Here is a 20,184-nt window from a genome sequence, read left to right on the forward strand (position 1 = left end):
GTGATTCACCACATTGGGCAAGTCATAATTCTTTCTAGTTTCTACTTCTCAACAATATAAAAGTATCTATATTTTGTGGGTATTTCTTTTTTTCTTTTATTTTTGGTACGGAGTCATGGATGGAGCTGAGTTCTATCCTTTTAAGAGATTCCTTGAATCTGATTATAAATAATGAGGTTACGTATTAAAAAATTTGCTAAAACAAAAGAATTTGGAGCAAGGTTATCTGCCTAAATATTGCTTTGCCAGCTTATGCCAAACAACTCAAATGTTGTTGCAGTTACAAATACGATAATGTACATGCAAATCAACATGCTGCTCACTGAACTAGTAAAAATCAGCATGTAAGGTTACAAACAGTTCGGCTTATGTCATGGGAAATGTTGAATTATGCTTTGCACATGGTGCTTTTGGGGGGTAAGGGAAATGCTTCTCTTGTTTGTATAAGGGCTCTTGTGGCAACCTTATCCAAGAAGGATTCTTCTCACTGTATTTCATAAACCACACAAAATATTGTTGAAAGACATAAGCAAATCCCAACATGGACAACAAAAACACTGACTGCATGTGGATCATGTTCTAGAACAGAAGAAAACTAGCCTTTCAATCATCGACCTTTATCCACATTATAAGTCTGATGACCCTCTGACCTTCCTCTCTCCAAGTGTTTTGGTTGTTGATTCCATCCATCTGAGTGATGGGCTGGCTGGCTATCTGATTTTTTCAGTTTCTCTGAACTTTGATGCGATTTGTCTGAAATCTGAACTGGCTCTGACCCTTTACCCTTTTCTGGGTTTGGCACAGAGTGAGCTTCAGACCCTCCAAATCTGTTGGGGGATGGATGTCTGGGAGATGGAAGTCTAGGAGATGGTAGTTTGGGGGATAGAAGTGATTGGGGACGTTCAGATCCTTTTCCTTTTTCCACATTGATTGAATAGCGACTTGAGTCTCGGCCTTTATCCATATTTTGGAGTTCATTTGGAGTCTGACTTCGTCCCACCTTCAAAAAGTTCAGTCTGGATGTCAGTTTTGTCAGTGCAGAAGGAGTGGAATTTGCTCCCTGCTGTGAAAGTATTTGAATAAATAAGTCTATCTAGCCGATCAGTCCTATCAATTTTCCATATCAAGGTTTATCCTAATCACTAATTTGATTTCTTCATCCCACTACTAAGAAATGTTATATAAGTGACAATGATGCAACAAGGAATGAGGACAGGTATAACATGGATAAAACAATTATTAAATCCTTCTTATGGAGAATGTTATATAATGGAATTAATTTGATAGAAAAGGAGCTTGAAACTTGATAGAATTGGCATTTTATCGACTTTTTTGGATGGATGAGGGGTATTTGGTAGTAGTTCTGATTACACAATTTAAAGAAAATGCTGGGTTCAGATTCATAGCCAAGTTTGTGAAACATACCTCACCCTTTGTACCAGATCGCTTGGAGCTAGTTGGTGGGTGCTTGTTTGGTAAAGGTGGTGAATCAGGCTTTCTCTCGAAATCATTTTCTGCTCCACCAATATGAGTGTCCTGTTGTGCCATTACCGTACCCTTGATTTAAGAAATGATAAATTGCAAGTTACTATCATGATTTTCAGCCAATAGGCCTATTTTCTCGTATAAAGCCACATGAGAAAATAAATGAAAGACCACCTTTGGCTTTTTAAACGAGAAAAGCTTGAGAGGTAACAGCTTAAGGAAATATGCAACTTGTTGTCTAGCAAGTATAAACAGAAGAAATATGTCTGGGAGAAAGAATAAAAGTTCCATAGAATTTTTATAAGTAACCGATAAAAGCTTTATAGTTCAAACTTCAAATTTCATGATACCTAGGCTCTATGCAGGAGCCAGATCCCTCTCTATTTGTATGTTCATTGCTTTAAAACTCATTCAAATCTTCTTTTATTTTTCAGCATGTGGCAGATACTTCGGAATAAATCCTCTGTGGATATACTGTATATTTACCTTACTTATTGATCTGTCAGATTGTGACATAGCAGCAACTTCAGCATCTGTCTTGCGTTTCCTGTTAATACCAGTGAAGAAAGTAAACTTTAATTATCCACATAGTTTCAATAGAAAAAAGAAACAGACAAGTGGAAACAAATACCATTATAAGAAAAATCGTAAAAAATAAAAAGAAAAAAATGCAATAACAAACATTTGGATAATGATAAACATACAATTTTCTTTCATGATTTGATATCTGTCGCAGTTGAATAGAGGAATCCGAAGTAGTTCCATAATTCTGCTCAAGTTCATTAAGCCTCACCCCAATCTCATCAACCTTCCACTCTAAGTTGGCAAGATCTGCTTCTACCAGAGCTAATTCCTCAAGCTCTGCTTTGTTCTGTATAAGATTTGGATATTATGTATGAGTTGCATGATCAAAACTCAAACCATCTGAGTGAATTTGACAAGCCTTTTCACCAATATAGGGTAAATCATAAACAAGAGTATTACCTCAAGAGCTACCCGAGAATTCTTTTCCTTGTGCAACTGTTCCTGTAGTCTAGCTACCTGTGAAAAGAAAATTCAGAAAACAAAATCTCCACTTATTTACATGGAGGAAGAGATTAACTTCTCTTATAATGAACATACGTCTTGCTCAAGAGCTAGATGACGCTCTTCCAAGGCTTTCTTTTGTTTATCCACATGAGATTGCAGCTGTTCATTTGCCTTCACCTACAAGAGCAACCAGAACTGATCAATTGACTTAAAAAAAATTCCAACGCGTTCAAACAATGTAATCCAGAAAGGAAATCAAGAACATACCTCCTTGTCAATTTGGGTTTGTAATTCTGTCCTGGCAGCTTCAAGCCTTTCAATTTCATCTCTAAGGTCAGAAACATAAATTAGTAGACAGAGAAACATGAAGAAACTAACAACAGAGATGCACACTCTTAAGTATCTGCTCCACATCAAATCAAAGAATGCAAAGCAAGGTATGGTCAACATTTAGAACCTCTAAAATAATCTTTATCTGGATTCGTAGTTAAGTGGCTATAAACTTCCAAAAGTTATGGAAGGGGTCACTCTGACAGAAAAGGTTAGGATGTCAATGATGGAAAGACAGTGCAGCCAAAGGAAGGAAATTTTTCTTGCCTACTCATTTTTCCCTGATTCTTAACACAAGAAAGAAAACAAACTGGGTGGGTTTTGATCTTTCCATTTCTGAAACTCCAGGTAAATAGGGATATAATACTATACTCTTACTAAGATAATTTCAAGCATACAAATATATAATAATAAAGCATTTACATTGGAACGCTTGATCCTTAAATTACAGAACTGATAGATGCATAAATAGGCAATACATGGGATAAAATAGGAACTAAAGAATTATATCTAGAGACAGAACTAAGAGACTAGCACACAATTGATAGATGTCAATTACTTACTCATCTTCAATAGGAAAATCAATGGATTCCATGGAAAGATTCTTCCTTGCCTGGACAGAATAAAAAAGAAGAGAAAAACCAGAGACTTATTAGTGGAAGGCAATTTAACTCCAAGAAAAGTAACTAAATGGAAATAAAAATTAACATTAACAGAGAAAGTTTTAACTAACTTAAGGCAAGTGACAAAGACACTTTTTAAAGATTTACTTACAGAGGTGCGACCCAATATGGTGCGATGCCGAGGTGCTGGGCCATTGGACATGGTATTGGATTTTTTGATACATGAAGCAGGGCTAGGAGAATTTGAATTATGCAATGTAGCTTCATCAGTGGAAACTCCTCCAACTATATCATCAGGCTTATAGGACTGATCTATATAGCCAGTCTTCTTTGGACTCGGGACATGTTCAAGGCTTTTAATATCTTCATGTTGAGTCAGTGAGCCTTCAAGTGACTTTGATGATAACTTCCGAGAGGCTTTCAATTTTTCACTCTTACCTGAGGATTTTGAACTTGAACTAGCATGATCATGGTCCTGTTCATTACCAAAAAAACAATTAAATATTAATTTTTGCTCTTCCTCTCTCCTCTTAGTCTTCCACATCTAGGTGGCAGTGATTGCAGCCACATACGTAACTGTCTTGGAGGAAAAAGTGTAAGGATGCTCAGATTAAATTGATCGAATGCATCTACTTCATATAATCATTTCAAATAATAATTCGAGTTATTGGAGCAGTTTTAGAGCTAAGGTAGGGGAACAGTTTGTTCGACAATACAAAAGGTAAAATGAAAATTAAGACCAATTGAAAACATTGAAGGAAGAAAAGGTGGCAAGATCTTAGGCAAATTAATTACTCTACTATGTTAATTAGCCTGAAGAGATTACACATCTTTCCTTCTAGGAATTAAGAAGTTTGGTACTAGTACCTTTTTTTTTGCATTTTATACCATGTATATGAGTAATTAACGATAACCCTGCCACTTCTTGTCTAATTATAGATTTGCTTGAATGAAATAGCAAATAGTGCCAGCTAGCCAGAAAAGCCGTGACAGAATTTTGGGTATGAACACATTTTCCATCCTTGGAACAATTGACTTAGATATTTTAAATGGAATTTATAATTGACTAATTTTCCTACATTAAATTTGGTCCTGTGGAATGAAATGGATTAATTAAAAACCTATTTACCATAACCACACCAAATTGTCATGAAATAAATAAATCGGGTTTGAACCTCATCATCAGCCTCGGAATCTCCAGTTCCGCTGTACGATTCACTAACAAGATCATCATCTGCATCAGACTCGTGTATTGATTCATCTTGTTCATCATCATCATCATCATAATCATAGGACAAATCATCATCATCATCATCATCATCAGTTGCCTCCTCACTCTCAGATCCACTCTCTTCTTCTGAGTCGGTGTATATATCAGGGGTCACAGAACCTTCCTGCTAGAACAATAATAACTCACGAATCTGAAGAGACAATAATAAATAACAATAACACCCTACACTTAGCCCAATAGATGGAGTCAGCTACAATGATACATTAACACCAATGGGCTCTATTGAAGAGATAGAAGCATAGAGAATAAAATGTTAGTAGAATATGAAAATGAAGCATGCATTTAATTAGACAGAGGCAAAGAGTCCCTCCACTTATGAAGTCTGAAACTTTAAAAAAAAAAAAAACACTATACTGATCTTGACCCTGTTGCAAGTGTTTTTTTTTTTTTTTCATTTGAAGGGGGACTCCTTGGTCAGGTATTTGATGGGCAGGGGAGTTTAGGATGGTAACCATTTTTTGCCATCCTAAACTGATATAAGGCATGGCTAGTTCATTAAAAAAATTTACCTTACTGATAGAGGCTAGTTTGAAATGGAGAATCATCCATTCAAATACTTGCAAAAAAAAAAAAAAATCATGTGCAGCTAATCATGTCTTCTCTCATGAAAAGGAATTCAACCTATAAGTAATGCACTCCTTGTAAATCAGAAAGAAAAAAAAGTTGTACCAGAAAGCATACCAGCATAAAACATCTAACCATAAGAATGATCTGAGTCTATCAGATGAATGTGGCATGGTTTCATAATTTATATATGGAAGCCATGCAAAAATATAAAAAAATATATAATTACCCCAAATATGCTGCTATATTCTTCTAATAAGGTTATACAAATTGCTTGAGCATGGTTTGCCGCAGCAGCTGCTTGTAAAAGTTGAACAGAACCATCACCACCTACATCAAAATCATTTTCAATTTCACATTCCCCAGCCAGAAGGGGGCGAAGAAGTAAAGGCGCCATGCAAGCTGCCACAGCTGAGGAGCTCATTCTATTCACAGCTTTGCGTGAAGCCACAGTTTGCATCATCATAAGTATTCTGTACAAGAATGAAATAAATATATTACATCATCAAAACATGATCTAAAATGGAAATGTATGGTGCAAAAGAAAAACTGAACAAAACAAAATCTGTTCCACTTAGCCAATTGTGTAACCAAGTGTAAGTGTAACAAATGAACCTTACCCATTATCAAAGAATAGATTCAATCATAAGTTACATCAGGACACATTGTTATTAGGACTACAAATTATGCCCCATATGAGCTCACTTACTGGTAGCTGGTTTGTTCATAATCACTTATTAAGGCTCAATGATCCTCCTTTCATTAGTTATTTAGCTAGCATCTTAGTACAAATAAAAAAATCTCCATCGATGTCACACTTTGTTGCAAATCAGTAAATAGCCAATCCTAAGCCAAAATAAAAGAGGAGGGTTCCATTTAACAGTTGCCATTCAACGTATAACTTGGACTATTGGAAAGTTTCCTTAATTGCAAGTTGCAACTACCCTTAGCTCGCCTTCATTGCAGCCTCTTTGGTTTGCCTTCATTGCAGTCTCCAGCACCTTCATTCTGCTAGGTGTGAGGAAGTGTGTTTAGTACCACATCACCCAGTGATAAGGCCTAACTAGTGCTTATAAGGCTTGGGAAGTCCTCACCTTGCAATCCAGTTCTGTGGGATTGAGTAAGCCCTAAGCCAAGTTCCAAAACAAATCTCTGACATGAACAAACATTTTGATTGTGTTTATGACTGGACACAATGGTATCATTCAAACTATGTAGCCAATCACCACTTATGGGAAAAGGCTTTAGTTGTCATTTTTACAAAAAAATTGTACTTTTTTTATAATTCAATGTTAGGATCCAATTGCAAGGTAATGACACTTGAGTCCCACATCGGAAGTATGGAGCTCCAGTGTGGCCTGTGTGGGGTTTGTAAAGCCTCCTTAGGCTCTCCAACTATAACAGCTAGCTTTTGTAGTGTGATTCTTCCAAAGTTCTTATCAATGGAAATTAGAGCTTTCTACCATATCACGGCATTGTGCCTTGGTGACTTGTTGGTCATGGGTTCGAATCCGGAAACAGCCTCTTTGCATATGCAAGGGTAAGGCTGCGTACAACATCCCTCCCCCATACCTTCGCATAGCGAAGAGCCTCCGGGCAATGGGGTACGAAGTTTTTTACCATATCACGGCATGGGTGGTGACGTTGGCATGACAATATTTGCCTGAGACTATTCAAAGGATTAGTGCGCAGCCAACCAACATGGGCGATGGGACTGTAGAGTGTGATTCTTCCATAGTTCTTATCAATTAGTATCAGAGCCTTCTATCATATCAACGGCATGGGTGGTGGTGTTGGCATTGCAATGTTTGCCTGAGACTATTCAAAGGATTAGTGTGCAGCCAACCAACATGGGTGATGGGACTACAAAGTGTGATGGAATGTAGCAGGATGTTAGGATCCAACTACAAGGTACGGGACTTGAGTCTCACACTCGAAGTATAAGATTCTACTGTGGGGTTTATAAGGCTTTCGGCTCTCTATCTACAATGGCTAACTTGTGTGATGTGGTTCTCCAGAGGTTCTTATTATGCAATCTATAACTTTTCAGTATTTTCATGGTACGCTTGCACGGCTTTGGAGCATTAGGGTCAATAATCAAACATTTAAAAGGCAGGTTCACTAGTATGTTTGTCTTTTTGGTTTAATTGATTCTCATTCATAAACAATGCATTCAACATAGCGTCTCAATAAATAGATCCTAAGTATATTGGCTTATCATATATACACAAATCTAAAGATATCCGACTAATCGTAACTTTTGTAACGTAGTAGGTTTCTGAAACACAGAAGACTATCCCAAATCAACAATATATAATTCACTGATTAAATTAACTAACTAAAGAATAAGAGTATTCTAAAACGTTAAACCCTCAAATTCAGAAAATAAGATAACAAAGAAAGCAATCAATGGGTTATACCAAAAGGAAAGAAATGAGAAAAAAAAATTGTTATCAATCAAATACCTTTGCAGTAAGCGGCGATTTGGTTCAGGGAAAGTGTCATTTATTGCTGCACGCATAGAAGCAACCCTACTACCACGCTCAGTTCCTGATTATTGTGGCAATTGCAAACAACAAAACAAAATTAAACTTCATGAGAGATTTATATAAGTTGAAATAAAATTATTTTGGCGATTTCAAACTATGAAATAAAATTAAACAAGGAAGATCTTCCATTAAAATTAGTATAAGCTTGCATGTGTCAACTCATGTATTATAAATTTCAATGGAAAACCTTTCATTTAAAAACAATCAAGAAAATAAACTTTCAATAAATAGACATAAATAATGGGAACACTAAAATGAGGTAAAGACGGAAAAACTAAAACAACACTTACGACAAGCTTCTAACAGTGCTTTACAACAAGATGCGGGGACTGGAGAAGATGGCAATTCGCGAATTACATGCTGAAAATGTATAGAAATAAGAAATAATAATAATGTATGACCAACATAAAGGAATCAATACTTCAGTTTTCCATGAAAATACCTTAACACAGTCACCAACAACATGTGCATCCTCGTCTGGAGAAAACTCAACTTTTCCTGCAACCATATGGCAAACCCAAGAGCATAAGATTTGATGAGTAATTTTGAGCCAAGAAAGGGGGAAAGGAAGAAAGTGCCTGCAAATGGAAAATTGCAAAACTTCATATTCTTCACCCATAGTATTCTGCTGGAAAGAATGGTCATTGCATATCAAATGCTTATGCAAATATTTAAGGAAATTTCACTAAGTCCAATTAAATGAGTAGTGGTCTATTAGTTGATGACTTGACGTATATGATAAGGAATTCTCTCTGATAAACAGCACTCAACATATTTCTCAGAGAACTTATACTGCAAAGCCTGAAATATTGTGGGAGCTCTTAATGACTAGACATGTGAGAGCTATCTTCAGCACACAATATTAAACAAAAAATGGAAGCAGGGGCCAACAAGTAAAGGCGGATGTATCCAGACAGCAGCATACAATTCAAAGATTAACTAGGAACAGAAGCACAAACCTTGTTCATATTCCCGAACTCGACGTTCAACCTCATCAACATCAGCTGCTTGTCGCAAGATTCCTTCTATGTTGGCTCCTATTTCATAATATTTATTAGATTCATATAAAACACAAAGTTTAGCAATACCAGAAGGACCATTCTGACTTGGTATTGACTCAAAGAAACTAATGTATATTCACTGCTGGCTCCCTCTCACCTCCCCCTTCCACCCAAAACAAGAAACAAAACTTGATTGCAAGGTCATGGAAGGTATGACTTGAAACCCTTAAGCCTTATACTTTTTTCCCCATTTTTATTTTTATTTTTGAGGTTACTCTTTGATTTTTCTTTTCTTCATTAATAAGAAACACCAATGTATTAAATATGCCAGATGAGGTAAATCTTTTATACAAAATAAAGAACCAAAAAGTCTGGGTTAATTACACCCATCAGCTGTGCACTTGGCCTAAAATGCCTCTTATGATGCATCAAACATGCATTTATAAGATTCTCTTATGCATGAGAACAACCACTTTAGAGCCTTCCAATTTAGATATACATTATGAAACTGTTACACTTCACTTTATATATAAAGGAAGTCTATCAAGTGAGATCCTGAGAGGTAAGAGTCGTTAATCTTGGCTATACATGTAAGATTGAATAGTTAAGATTAGCTCCTTTTACTTCTAAGCTGTCACCTAATAAACTTCCCATACATACATATATGCATACATACATACAAAGAGAGACAAAGAGAGAGAAAAAGAAGAAGAAGAAGAAAACCCACCATGCTCTTCTATGAATGTTAGGGCTTTCTCCAAAAATGATGGAGTTCCATCAACATCCTCCAAAGCAAGTAAAATTGGCCGGCCAACAACGGTAGATTTAACTGGTTCTCTATCCTTCACTATAGAAGTGCAGAAAAATCATATCAAAGGAAATATAAAGTTATCATCTTTTACTGCATTAAGCACTAGTATCATCACGTAAAAATTCAAGACTGAGGTACTCTACAAATGTCATAAGTTTGAATGCAGGAAAAAAGAAAAAAAAAAGGTGTAACATATTACAGAAACAATCCAAATGTACAGAAGAGATGATCAATCAGACGATACAAATTTAAGGAGAAGGATACTCGTTCACCCCACCCCATTTTGGAGTGGATGGAGGAGAGAGATAGAGAGAAGAAGAAAAAGTAGAGAGAGAAAATGATAGATATGACATATGATGTGATAAAAAAAAGTAGAGAGAGATAGAGAGAAAAATGGATGGAAGTGAGTTGTAAGAGAGTGGGATGTATGAATATCAATACTCCAAATTTAATACCATTACCACTGTCACTATAGAAATGGATATGTAATGTTCATATCAGAGATCAAATCGGAAAGCCAACAAACTTAACTATAGTTGTTGGAATAAATATTCACATGAAGACAATTAAATTGTTTATTGACCGTATATAGATCATGAACATTTGTAGTGTATGAACCACGGGGTACGAACTGTGTGGTCAAATGACATATGTAAAGCACGATTATAACAAGAGCATACACTGGTCCAAAGAAATATCAATTGAATCAGTCTGATCGTTCCTGAAGATACCATTTTGCTCTGTCACATTGGCAGCACTAGGTGCTAGTGCCAAAGCATTCTCAAGTGCAGTCTTCCACTCATATAAATCCTCCGTAGTTTCAGCCTACAGCACCAACAATGAAATGATATGTTAGCAGCGGATAGAAATCTGCGCATTCTACATCCTTTGTCTATGTTATCTCCATATGTGCTGAACCAATGAGCATGTATATGCGGATAGAGAACATAAAATCTTACAAAAAAAAAAGAAAAGAAAAATAAAGCACCTTAAGTGTGAAAGCTCGTCCATCATGAACATCAGGAAATTGTACAGTCAAAAGTTTCTTATCTGCTTTGATAACAACACTACAAAATTTGACAAGAAAAGTTACAGGAGGTCATGAAACTTCACAATCCTGCTATCTTGAGAATATGAACATAAACATTAAACAAAATGATGTGTAGTTGTAGAAAACAAGCCAACCTGCCTGAATTGTTGAGGTCAATGCCACCAAGGGTCAAATTCACTTCATTTCCCTTCTGAGAGACAGCATTCTGTAAAGCAAAAAACACAATGATAAAGATATATGAATATGATAACAAGTTTCCAAACACAAACCAAGTAAACATGTTAGACTTGCATGTGTGTGTGTTTGTGTGTATTGATAAGGTTTCTTTTATCTCACATTGGTCGCCTAAAACTGTTATGATGAAAGGATATAAAGAATCTATTCTTAGCAATGTATCAATGTTCATAATCTCTCTTTAGATAACAAAATCTTGTATAGTAAAAGCAACATTGTATCACCCTACATCAAAAAGCAAAAAGCAAGGAAGCTGGAAATTCAAGCCTTGTACATTGTTAATTAACATTCTGTTTACAATTTCTAGTTCTTACTGATCAGTATTCTTGTCATTGCAATCAGCATCAACCTCAACCCCAAGAGGCCAAGACAATCCTATTATGATATATGCCTAATCAAACAAGGACAATTAACAGTGGAATAGTGCCTCATATCCACTAGCTAGTGAAAAAATTAGCCACAACTTTGCCAAATTTTAGGTAGATTCAAGAATGGTTGTTGGATACTACAAAGTGGAAGAGACCAGATTTCCATAAAAAATGTTAATGCATGCCCCAACTCATTTTGTCAAAAAATATGACTGGCATTTTCCTTAGTAAATAATTTAAAATGATTATGGCTCCTAAAAAATAAAGATGAGTTTGTTTTTAGATGTAATTAGAAATACTCGCAAAAAAAGTTCGATAGACAAATAAATTTACACCCACCATCTATTAACATTGCTTTAACCAAAGTACCTAAAACTTGAAAAGCTAATCCTAACATTTCAGCAGATATATTTTCACTTACTATTTAAAATAGTGAGAAAAAATTAATGATATTTAAAAACTATTTTTAAGTCTCAAATTGAATGAAATGCATGATCAGTTATCGGTGTGGCTTATTAAATTAATTAAGCACTTAAGGGTTTTGTTTTTTTTTTGGAAGGGACGGGGTATCAAAACCACTGGTTAAATACTTACACAATACAGAGAAACATGGTTGAACAACATGAACAAAGTAGATGCTGAAAAGGTTACTTACTGGATCACTTCTGAAGAAAACAAGTGAAGTTTGTGTTAAAATAAACCACCTTTTCTTCCAGGATGTCCACCCAATTCCTACAAGTCAAGAAATACACACTAGGCAATAATAATGACCTCACAAACTCCTTCTTCCAATAGTACAAATCTAGTTTTGCATTCCAGCATTATACATATTGTAAAAATATGACAATTAAATTTTGGAAGGATTAAAAGAAGAATCAGCAAAGATAAAGGATGCCAATACTGACTGCAGAAGGCCTAAAAGAAAATAATGATGCTGTAGCATATTTACTTCCTCATATTGGTTAAGATCATGCATTACAAAGTTGCCATCAATTCCTGGTCTGTAGTTCCTTCTTTTTTCTTGAATAAATTACTGTCCCCCTGCATTTACTATACAGATCTCCCCTTTTATTGTGAAAACCCATATTAAACTTCGTTGTTTTGATAAAGTATAAAACTTCGTACCCCATTGCCCAGAGGCTCTTCGCTATGTGAAGGTATGGGGGAGGGATATTGTACGCAGCCTTATCCTTGCATATGCAAAGAGGCTGTTTTGATAAAGTATGCTACAACTAAATCCAAAATGTTGTCAAGCCTAACAAAATTGTTAAGTGGGCCATTTACTCATGAATGCTTTCAGGTCAAATGTCTTTCCTACCAGTTTTAAACCTTAAATGAATCCATTGTTTCTTATTCCTCAGCTTATAAGGCTGAACAGATGTATGAGTTACATTGCCACAAAAACATCCATGAGCTAATGGTTGGATTTTTATTTTTTTGTATAATCAGTATCAGACCCATGGACCTGACTAATCCTCCTTCGGACCAAGTTGCCCACTAAGGGGTAAAGTTTTCCAAATGTTGTGACCCCATACCTAAGGGGGGTTGATCACACAACCTTGGAAAACGGACGAGAGTGCTAACCAATCACCCCAAGCAACATTTGCTGGATTTAATGACAGTAGGAATTGCATTGTGGAGTTAGTGTATTTTATAAATACAAGAGATTTCTATAGGTTTTCATAATGGAGAGGTTTGCAAAGATGCAAAAGAGAGTGATTTATTCTGTAAAAGGGAAAGAAAACTACCAGTCTACAGCACCCATTTCTCCTCTGCCTTAGGCTTTAAACATTTAGGTAGGAGTTAGGATTATCATGTATAACACAGAAGAAAAGACATCAGATCTGCTCTTACTGGCTGCTACAAATTACATAAATGTTTGTTTTCTTCGCAGAAAATATGTAAAGTAGTGGAAGAAAACACACCTTTGGAAGATATGAAAAGTGGTCCACTCTTGAAAATCTGCAAGATATGAAATTACAGGAAATTAATTTAGGTATCAGAGGGGCATGGAAACTTTCGCTTCAAACTAGATAAATTTTATAGTATTTTTTTCTTCCCAAATTTGCATGCCTCTCATCACCTGGGTAAGGTCAATTACGATATGCTCAAACTGTGATAAAAGAAAATTCTTAAAAATGGTTGCCATAAAAAATGTATGGTCATGCAAAAGTTTAACACAGGTAAATTTTGACAATTGCGATTTAAATGCCACAGCCTTGCTTCTACTTAAGCAGGAATTAGTCCGGTTGATCCAAATTCACACAAAATTCCATGTTTGCAAAGGACAACAATTACCATATTGCCGCTTCCACCTTGAGAACGCAGATTTTGCTCTTGTGGCCCAGACTGGGAATTAGGAGGGGGAATAGAAACACCACCATTTCCCTACAAAAAGAACAAACATCACTTACATGACTTTTCCTCTATTAGTATATAACGACACCAATGTATCCACAAGTCCAGATTCCGAGGCAACGAGATCCTCATTCTTTAATTAATTCAAAACTAGTGATAAAAAAAGATATTGCAGCCAACAAATCTGTGCATTAAAAATTAGTGGCAGTATAAAAATAAAAAAAGCTTTTCACCTGAGACAATTCTGCACTTGTGTTGGTCATATCTGTGATCCCAAAATCACAGAAGTATATCCAAGATGCTTACCCAGCAGAATTCACAACATTCAATTGACAAAATCCTGAGTTCACATTCATCAAAATGGCAATGCAGCAGCTCAATGGTTATTAATTTATTGCAAATAAACATCCAAAAAAGTGTAAAGAACAAATAAAGAAAAAAACTACAACTTTTATTTGAATCAACATTGTACCGAACCTGGCTCTGAAATCAATCAAAGGCAACAAAAGTGTGACGAGAGAGAGAACGAACGTATTGAGAGGTGTTGGAGGGAAAAAAAAAAACAATTTGTGTTTGGGTCTTTGTCTTTGGATTTGTGTTTCTCTTTCTTCTCCAAATGGAATGTTACGTGAGAAATGTTTGGATGGTCAATCGAAGCCAAAATCCTGAATGAGGAGCGGGTCTTCCTAATCTGCAACACTTACCTTAAAAAACGAACCAGATGGAGGGAAAACACTACACAGGAACAAGATCTTAGGACTGAGGGTACTTCGGTCATTTCGCTCTCATTCTATTACAGATTTTGTTTATTTTTGTTCATTGTCGTATTCCTATTCTAATTCTAAGGTTGCCAGATGTCGCAAGCGCACTCACTACGTGCAAACACGTGTTCGTCTTCTTAGTCAAGGCTCCAATTAAATAAATACATGAATTATAATATGATATTTATAAAAGTAAATAAGTTTATATTTATGTTAACCTAGTTTTTAAAAAATATTTATTAAAAATAAGAAATTCTTCCTTCCCTATTTTCTTTTTGAAACATAATTGGTAAATATATCCTAAGCAATTTTATGGATACACCCATGATCAGGAAACAGGTATCCATAATGACAGAAAAAGAAAAAGACCAAATATGTCAACGAAAATATATTACTAGTAATTAAGGATTTGAAAATAAAATACACTGAGTGAGAAGTCAATTCTTTACAGTCTTCAATATATTAACTATTATATTAAAAATTGAAGTCTTATTAAGAAATATTTCAAAAGTACTGATTAATAGATGAAAATACAAAAAATATTTCCTTTGTTTTTTTATACCGGTCGGATTTTAAAAAAATATTCTTATCTATCTTTCATTTATAAAATTTAAGATCATATTAATATGTTTTTATCCCTTTTATCCTTATTTTATTGTGAAGTGAAAAGAGAAAATGGTGAAATAGGAAACTGAGCAACTAATTTATTATAATAAACAAATTATAAATTTTTTGATTTTTTTCATAACAACCAACAAATAAAAAGAAAAGGAAATAATATCTAACATAAATATAATGTTTGATGTACTGTTCATTATATTCTTTATTTTTTATTGTTACCAAGTGTCTTTCATTAAATACTTTTTTCTAATTAACAAAAGCTTATTATATTTATTTGCCGGCCCCATTGATAATTGATAATAATAGTAACATGTGATTTTGGTTCGCCTTGCAAGTAGGAAATAAGTCAAATAACTGCATGCTGGGCCTTGGCTATCGGCCTCGTTCATAATAATGTTTAGAAAAAGGGGGGAAATTATTTATTACGGTCATTATTTTTTTCAAAAGGGCATTCTTTTTTGTAAGGTACGAAAACATAAAAAAAAGGGCATTCTATAAACGCGTTTAAAATGTTGAGAAGAGAAAAAAAATTGAATATATAAATCAATCAATAACTTAAAAGTTTCTAAAAAATATAAAAAGTAAATACTAGAAGTCATTTTTCATAAGAAGTATAAATGGAAATATTTTCACGATTTAGTTTTATAATATAGGAATTAATTATATTTGACATTATGATATCAAATAAAATTACTAAATTTTAAAAAATTAAGTATTTTAATAAAAAAAATACTGTTACTTTTTTAATTAAATTCATTTAGTAATTTTTTAATCCTTATAATACAACCATAAACAGTAAATAGAACAATGGATGGAGAGATCATAAAACACTAAGGTATGGGTGCACTTTTTCATACAAAAGTATATTTGGTACTTTTTTCATGCAAACATGTACCCACATTTATGTTGGGATAGAATTCAAATTTCTAAATTTAAATGGTTAAGGTATTTTTTAGATTTTAAAAAAGTATTATTTAATATCTAATTTATAAATTTGTTTTTTTATGATTATGATATTAGGTCTATAAATATAAAGTTTTGAGATGAGAACAACCATCCTATAATTTGGATTTTTTATATAAAACAATTTCATATTTTGTTTTCTTTAATCGAGTATTCAACAAGAAAAAAAGTAGTTTCTTTAATTTTCAATCAACATCTGATTTCCTTCCATCAATATTAAATAAATATAATATTTTTCAACGCAAAATCAATAACATTTTATTAAATAAACTAGTTCTTATTTTTTGAAATTAAAATTCTAATATTTTCCTACTTTTATATATCATTAATAAGGTAGTTTTCTAACAAATAAAAAACTTTTCACTTAAATTATTTCTAAACTTAGCACTTAAAGAAAAATATATTTTTAATTTACGTTTCAATTAAGTTTTTAATACCTGTGCAGTTCATGGTTGCCTTTTTTTTTAGTGGATGATGATTGTGAATAGTTAACAGGAAAATATCACAAAAATAAATTACATACACTAAAAGAATTTAATTTAAAATATTCTGTATAGAAATATCAATATTATGTTGTTATTTAATCATAAAGTGTTGTATAGAATACTTATTAATTTTTATAAAAACTACTTTAAAAAATTAAATAATATTTTCTAATTAATTGATGGTATAAAAAAATTCCATCATGATAATTAAACTCATACTTAATAATTTTTTTAAAAATAATTTATAACGTTGATTTTGCTCCCCATTCCCGCTGGTAAAATTTATGGCTTGAACGTGGATACCGGATACGAATAAGTCAGTATACCAAATCTAACGTTACTGTTAACTGTTTTTAACTATAAAACAATCAATAAACTCAACAGGGATTGATTGTACTTTAGCTATTGGAGAACGCCTGCAACATTCTCCCAAACACTATTTCTATCCTTCTTCTGAAGGATTAAATTTTTATTAATAATTAATAATTTTGATGAATTTTGCATCTAAATAAAAAAATTATCATTGAATGATAAATAAATCTCATCAAAATCAACAATTTCTAATAAAATTCAATCAATTACAAAAGTAATATTAAAAAGAATATTAAAGAAAATATCACTCACATTTCTCTTAACTATTGTGATTAGTTAATGTAAGGATCATGTTTAGGAATTTTTTTTCTTTAGAAAACATATTTTTATAAAAATGTTCGATACAAATATAATACATTATTTAAAATAAGTTAAATTAAATTTGCAATCACTTAAAATTAAATTATTTTTATTTTATTTTATTTTTATTATTATCATGATTAATATGTGATTTTAGTTTTTGTAAATGTTTGATATCTATTTTGTATCTTATAAACTTAAATTCTCATTTTTGAATTGAAGTTTTTTTTTAATTACTTTCGTACTCCTTGGGATTTAAGATACATGACTTCTCCTAAATTAAGTATTTAATTTAATTATTTATTATTTTTAAATACTAATTTTTAGGTGAATTTATATGATGTGAGCTTCAGGTTCAACGAGTGCTTATAGATTACCCATCAATGCAATTATTACATGTGGACCAATCTTTCTTGGATTTAAATCCTAATTTTTAAATTAGCTGTAGCGATATTACTTTATCTAAATGGTTTAGACTAAAAAAATTATGAATATTTACATAACATGCCAATAAGTATTATATTCTTTCATAATTTTCTGTCAATTTTCAAAATTGTATCTCTTTAATTATTAATATTTGTCATAATATTGTTTAATAATAATTATAATATAGTGTAGTAGGATACTCATGTAGCTCCTGGTATTGTGAAATATTACTATAGTATATTAGTTGGGTTTCTGCTGAGAAAAAATAGTTGGGTTTCTACTCCTACACCCAATATCTCGTTTATATATACAACTAATAAAAAATTGTAAAAAAACAATAATGTCAACCTGTCATAGAAGATAAATATAAAAATCCAACATTTAACATAAAAAATAAATAAAACTTATGGTTCTTCCTACTATTTTCATAATTGTACCATTCCCTTTTTTTTTTATTGGTATTGGATTGTTATAGTAAAATCTATGTTCAAAGCATAAATATATATATGTGATACTATTATTACAATATTTTCTTAAATTTTATTATATTTTTTAGACTTTAAAAACAAAGAGATGCTCATATAATAAGAAATATTCATCTTGTATGACATATGTTATTAAGAAACTAAATAAAAGTGTTGAATTATTTTTATTACCTTCCCTTTTTTTCAGTGGAGTATTTAGTACCTTCCAATCCATAAAATAATTAAATAAAATTGAAAAAAAATGAATAATTAACTTTAATTGATTATTTTTACTTGTTTATTTTTTAATATATTTTGTTAGCTTTGTTTAACATAGCATTTTAGACTAGAGAAAACTAAAATCCTTTTTTTCATAGTTTGCTATTAACAAAAAATGGAAAGGAGATATTGAGGATATAATTTGTCACACAGAAAAATAAAAAATAATATTATGACATTATAATTATTTCAAAAAATCAAATACAGTCTTATACTTTTTCCTTTTTAACCTAGCATTATTTTTTTCTTTTTTTGCATTATTCACCTTTTTTTTGTTTCATTGATTGAAAGGTAATAAAAATAATTCAAGATTTTTATTTAGTTTTTTAATAGATTATGTTAAATAAGATGAATATTTTTTATTGTATTTCTCCTTTTCTAAATCTTTTTTAGTAATAAATTTAATGCAATGCAAAAAAAGAATGTCAAGGTTTGCCAATTCCATATCTTTATTGGATCTACATCCTATACGTTACCTCCTCATCCGATCCCAATGTTCCTCTTCATCTCACAATTGTTTATCTGTTTCCATCCATTATTTGCCAAAGATAATGACTTAGTTGTATTTTTTTATCTCAATTTTTTTAATAAATTTTATTTTCAACAAATTAATATAATATATTTTATCTTTATCTTTTATAGAAACTTATAAATGTTACCTTTCGTGTTGAAGTAACATGATATGTTAAAATAATTATCCTTTTTCTTAATTTTTTTTCTTTTGCCAAATTTTACTCCATCTTTTTCTCTTTTTGGCGAATTTTATTCCATATCTTTTTTTTTTTGGCATATTTTTCTAGGTCAGCTTAGGTAAAATTGCTAAAAAAAATTATAATTAAGCGAAATTAATAAGGTATAATTTGAATTTCATCCAACTCATTGCTATGCCAAATCAAAAGTTAATCACAAAGTTTTACTACGAGGCTCATTGAGTCATGATGAACTTTAGACTTTTCTTTCATTGTCGTTACCTTCTTTAGCCAAGGAACAACATACTGATTTTAGTCTCATTGAAAATACAACATATACTAATTAATGTAACAATTCTCACTTCAAACTCACATTCTCTTTGACATAATAGGCAAAGTCATCCAAATTATGTTGTAGTCATAATATACTCAAACTTTGAAATATTTACACTTTTAATAAAATGGACAATGAATTTTGTCTTGCATCAGTTGCATGTTCTATGAATAAATCTCATAGGTTGCCCTCTCTATCTTATAAAATCAATCGCATAATAAGTAGTTAGTTTTGTATTGTCATGCTCCTTGAATTTATGCAAATCAAATGAATCCTGAAAATCACACGAAAAACTGATTTTTATTTGGTTGATAGCAATGACGGACCCAAATTTGAATCAGTAGGGATAATTTATTTAAAAATATTTATTATTATTATTATTATACATGTAAAAATAAAGATATAAATATTAAAATTAAATGTAGTAAACTGAAAAGTGAATAAAATGTCTAACTAAATCAAACATAAAGATATTTAGTGAGCTGAAAAGGGAGCAAAATGTGAGAAAAACAAGTTATATATAAAAACACAAAATTTGACAACGGCAAAAAATTAGAAGTGGTTCAAATTATGAAAATAGGAAGAGCAAAAAGATAACAATAATACTGTATATACTTACATTTTCTCAAAGTCAGGAGGTCCATATGTAGCCCTTAAGTATACTTGTGTTTGCCATTAGTTTAGTTGATAATGTAAAGTTTTACCTTCACAATACATACTTACTAAACTCTAAAATTTAATAATTTTCAAAAAAAAAAAAAATTGAATGGAAACATCTCATCTCATCTCATTTCAT

The 20,184-nt window shown here is 32.2% G+C and overlaps 1 protein-coding gene across 6 annotated transcripts; it reads right to left on the bottom strand.

Annotated features, from left to right (window-relative positions):
* Positions 1-222: 222 nt before the first annotated feature.
* LOC114409192 (rho GTPase-activating protein REN1-like) lies at positions 223-14,406 on the bottom strand. Of its 6 annotated transcripts, none has more exons than XM_028372551.1 (24): positions 14,172-14,406; positions 13,928-14,034; positions 13,635-13,724; positions 13,262-13,298; positions 11,992-12,068; positions 10,869-10,939; positions 10,672-10,750; positions 10,415-10,508; positions 9,600-9,719; positions 8,831-8,908; positions 8,314-8,369; positions 8,162-8,231; positions 7,788-7,872; positions 5,552-5,795; positions 4,643-4,861; positions 3,619-3,942; positions 3,408-3,457; positions 2,782-2,842; positions 2,608-2,691; positions 2,470-2,526; positions 2,190-2,356; positions 1,972-2,032; positions 1,426-1,557; positions 223-1,063 (listed from the first exon to the last, which is right to left on the bottom strand). In XM_028372551.1, the coding sequence occupies exons 2-24, from the start codon at positions 13,955-13,957 to the stop codon at positions 608-610; spliced, it is 2,742 nt and encodes a 913-aa protein (XP_028228352.1). In that variant the 5' UTR covers positions 13,958-14,034; positions 14,172-14,406; the 3' UTR covers positions 223-607. The 6 variants fall into 6 exon arrangements, with proteins under 6 accessions (XP_028228352.1, XP_028228351.1, XP_028228350.1 ...); XM_028372550.1 differs by having other exon boundaries at positions 223-1,060; positions 1,426-1,536; positions 10,364-10,508; XM_028372549.1 differs by having other exon boundaries at positions 1,426-1,536; positions 10,364-10,508.
* Between the last annotated feature and the right edge of the window lie 5,778 nt (positions 14,407-20,184).

The sequence above is a fragment of the Glycine soja genome, chromosome 4, assembly GCF_004193775.1.
Source record: "Glycine soja cultivar W05 chromosome 4, ASM419377v2, whole genome shotgun sequence".
Classification (NCBI taxonomy): domain Eukaryota; kingdom Viridiplantae; phylum Streptophyta; class Magnoliopsida; order Fabales; family Fabaceae; genus Glycine; species Glycine soja.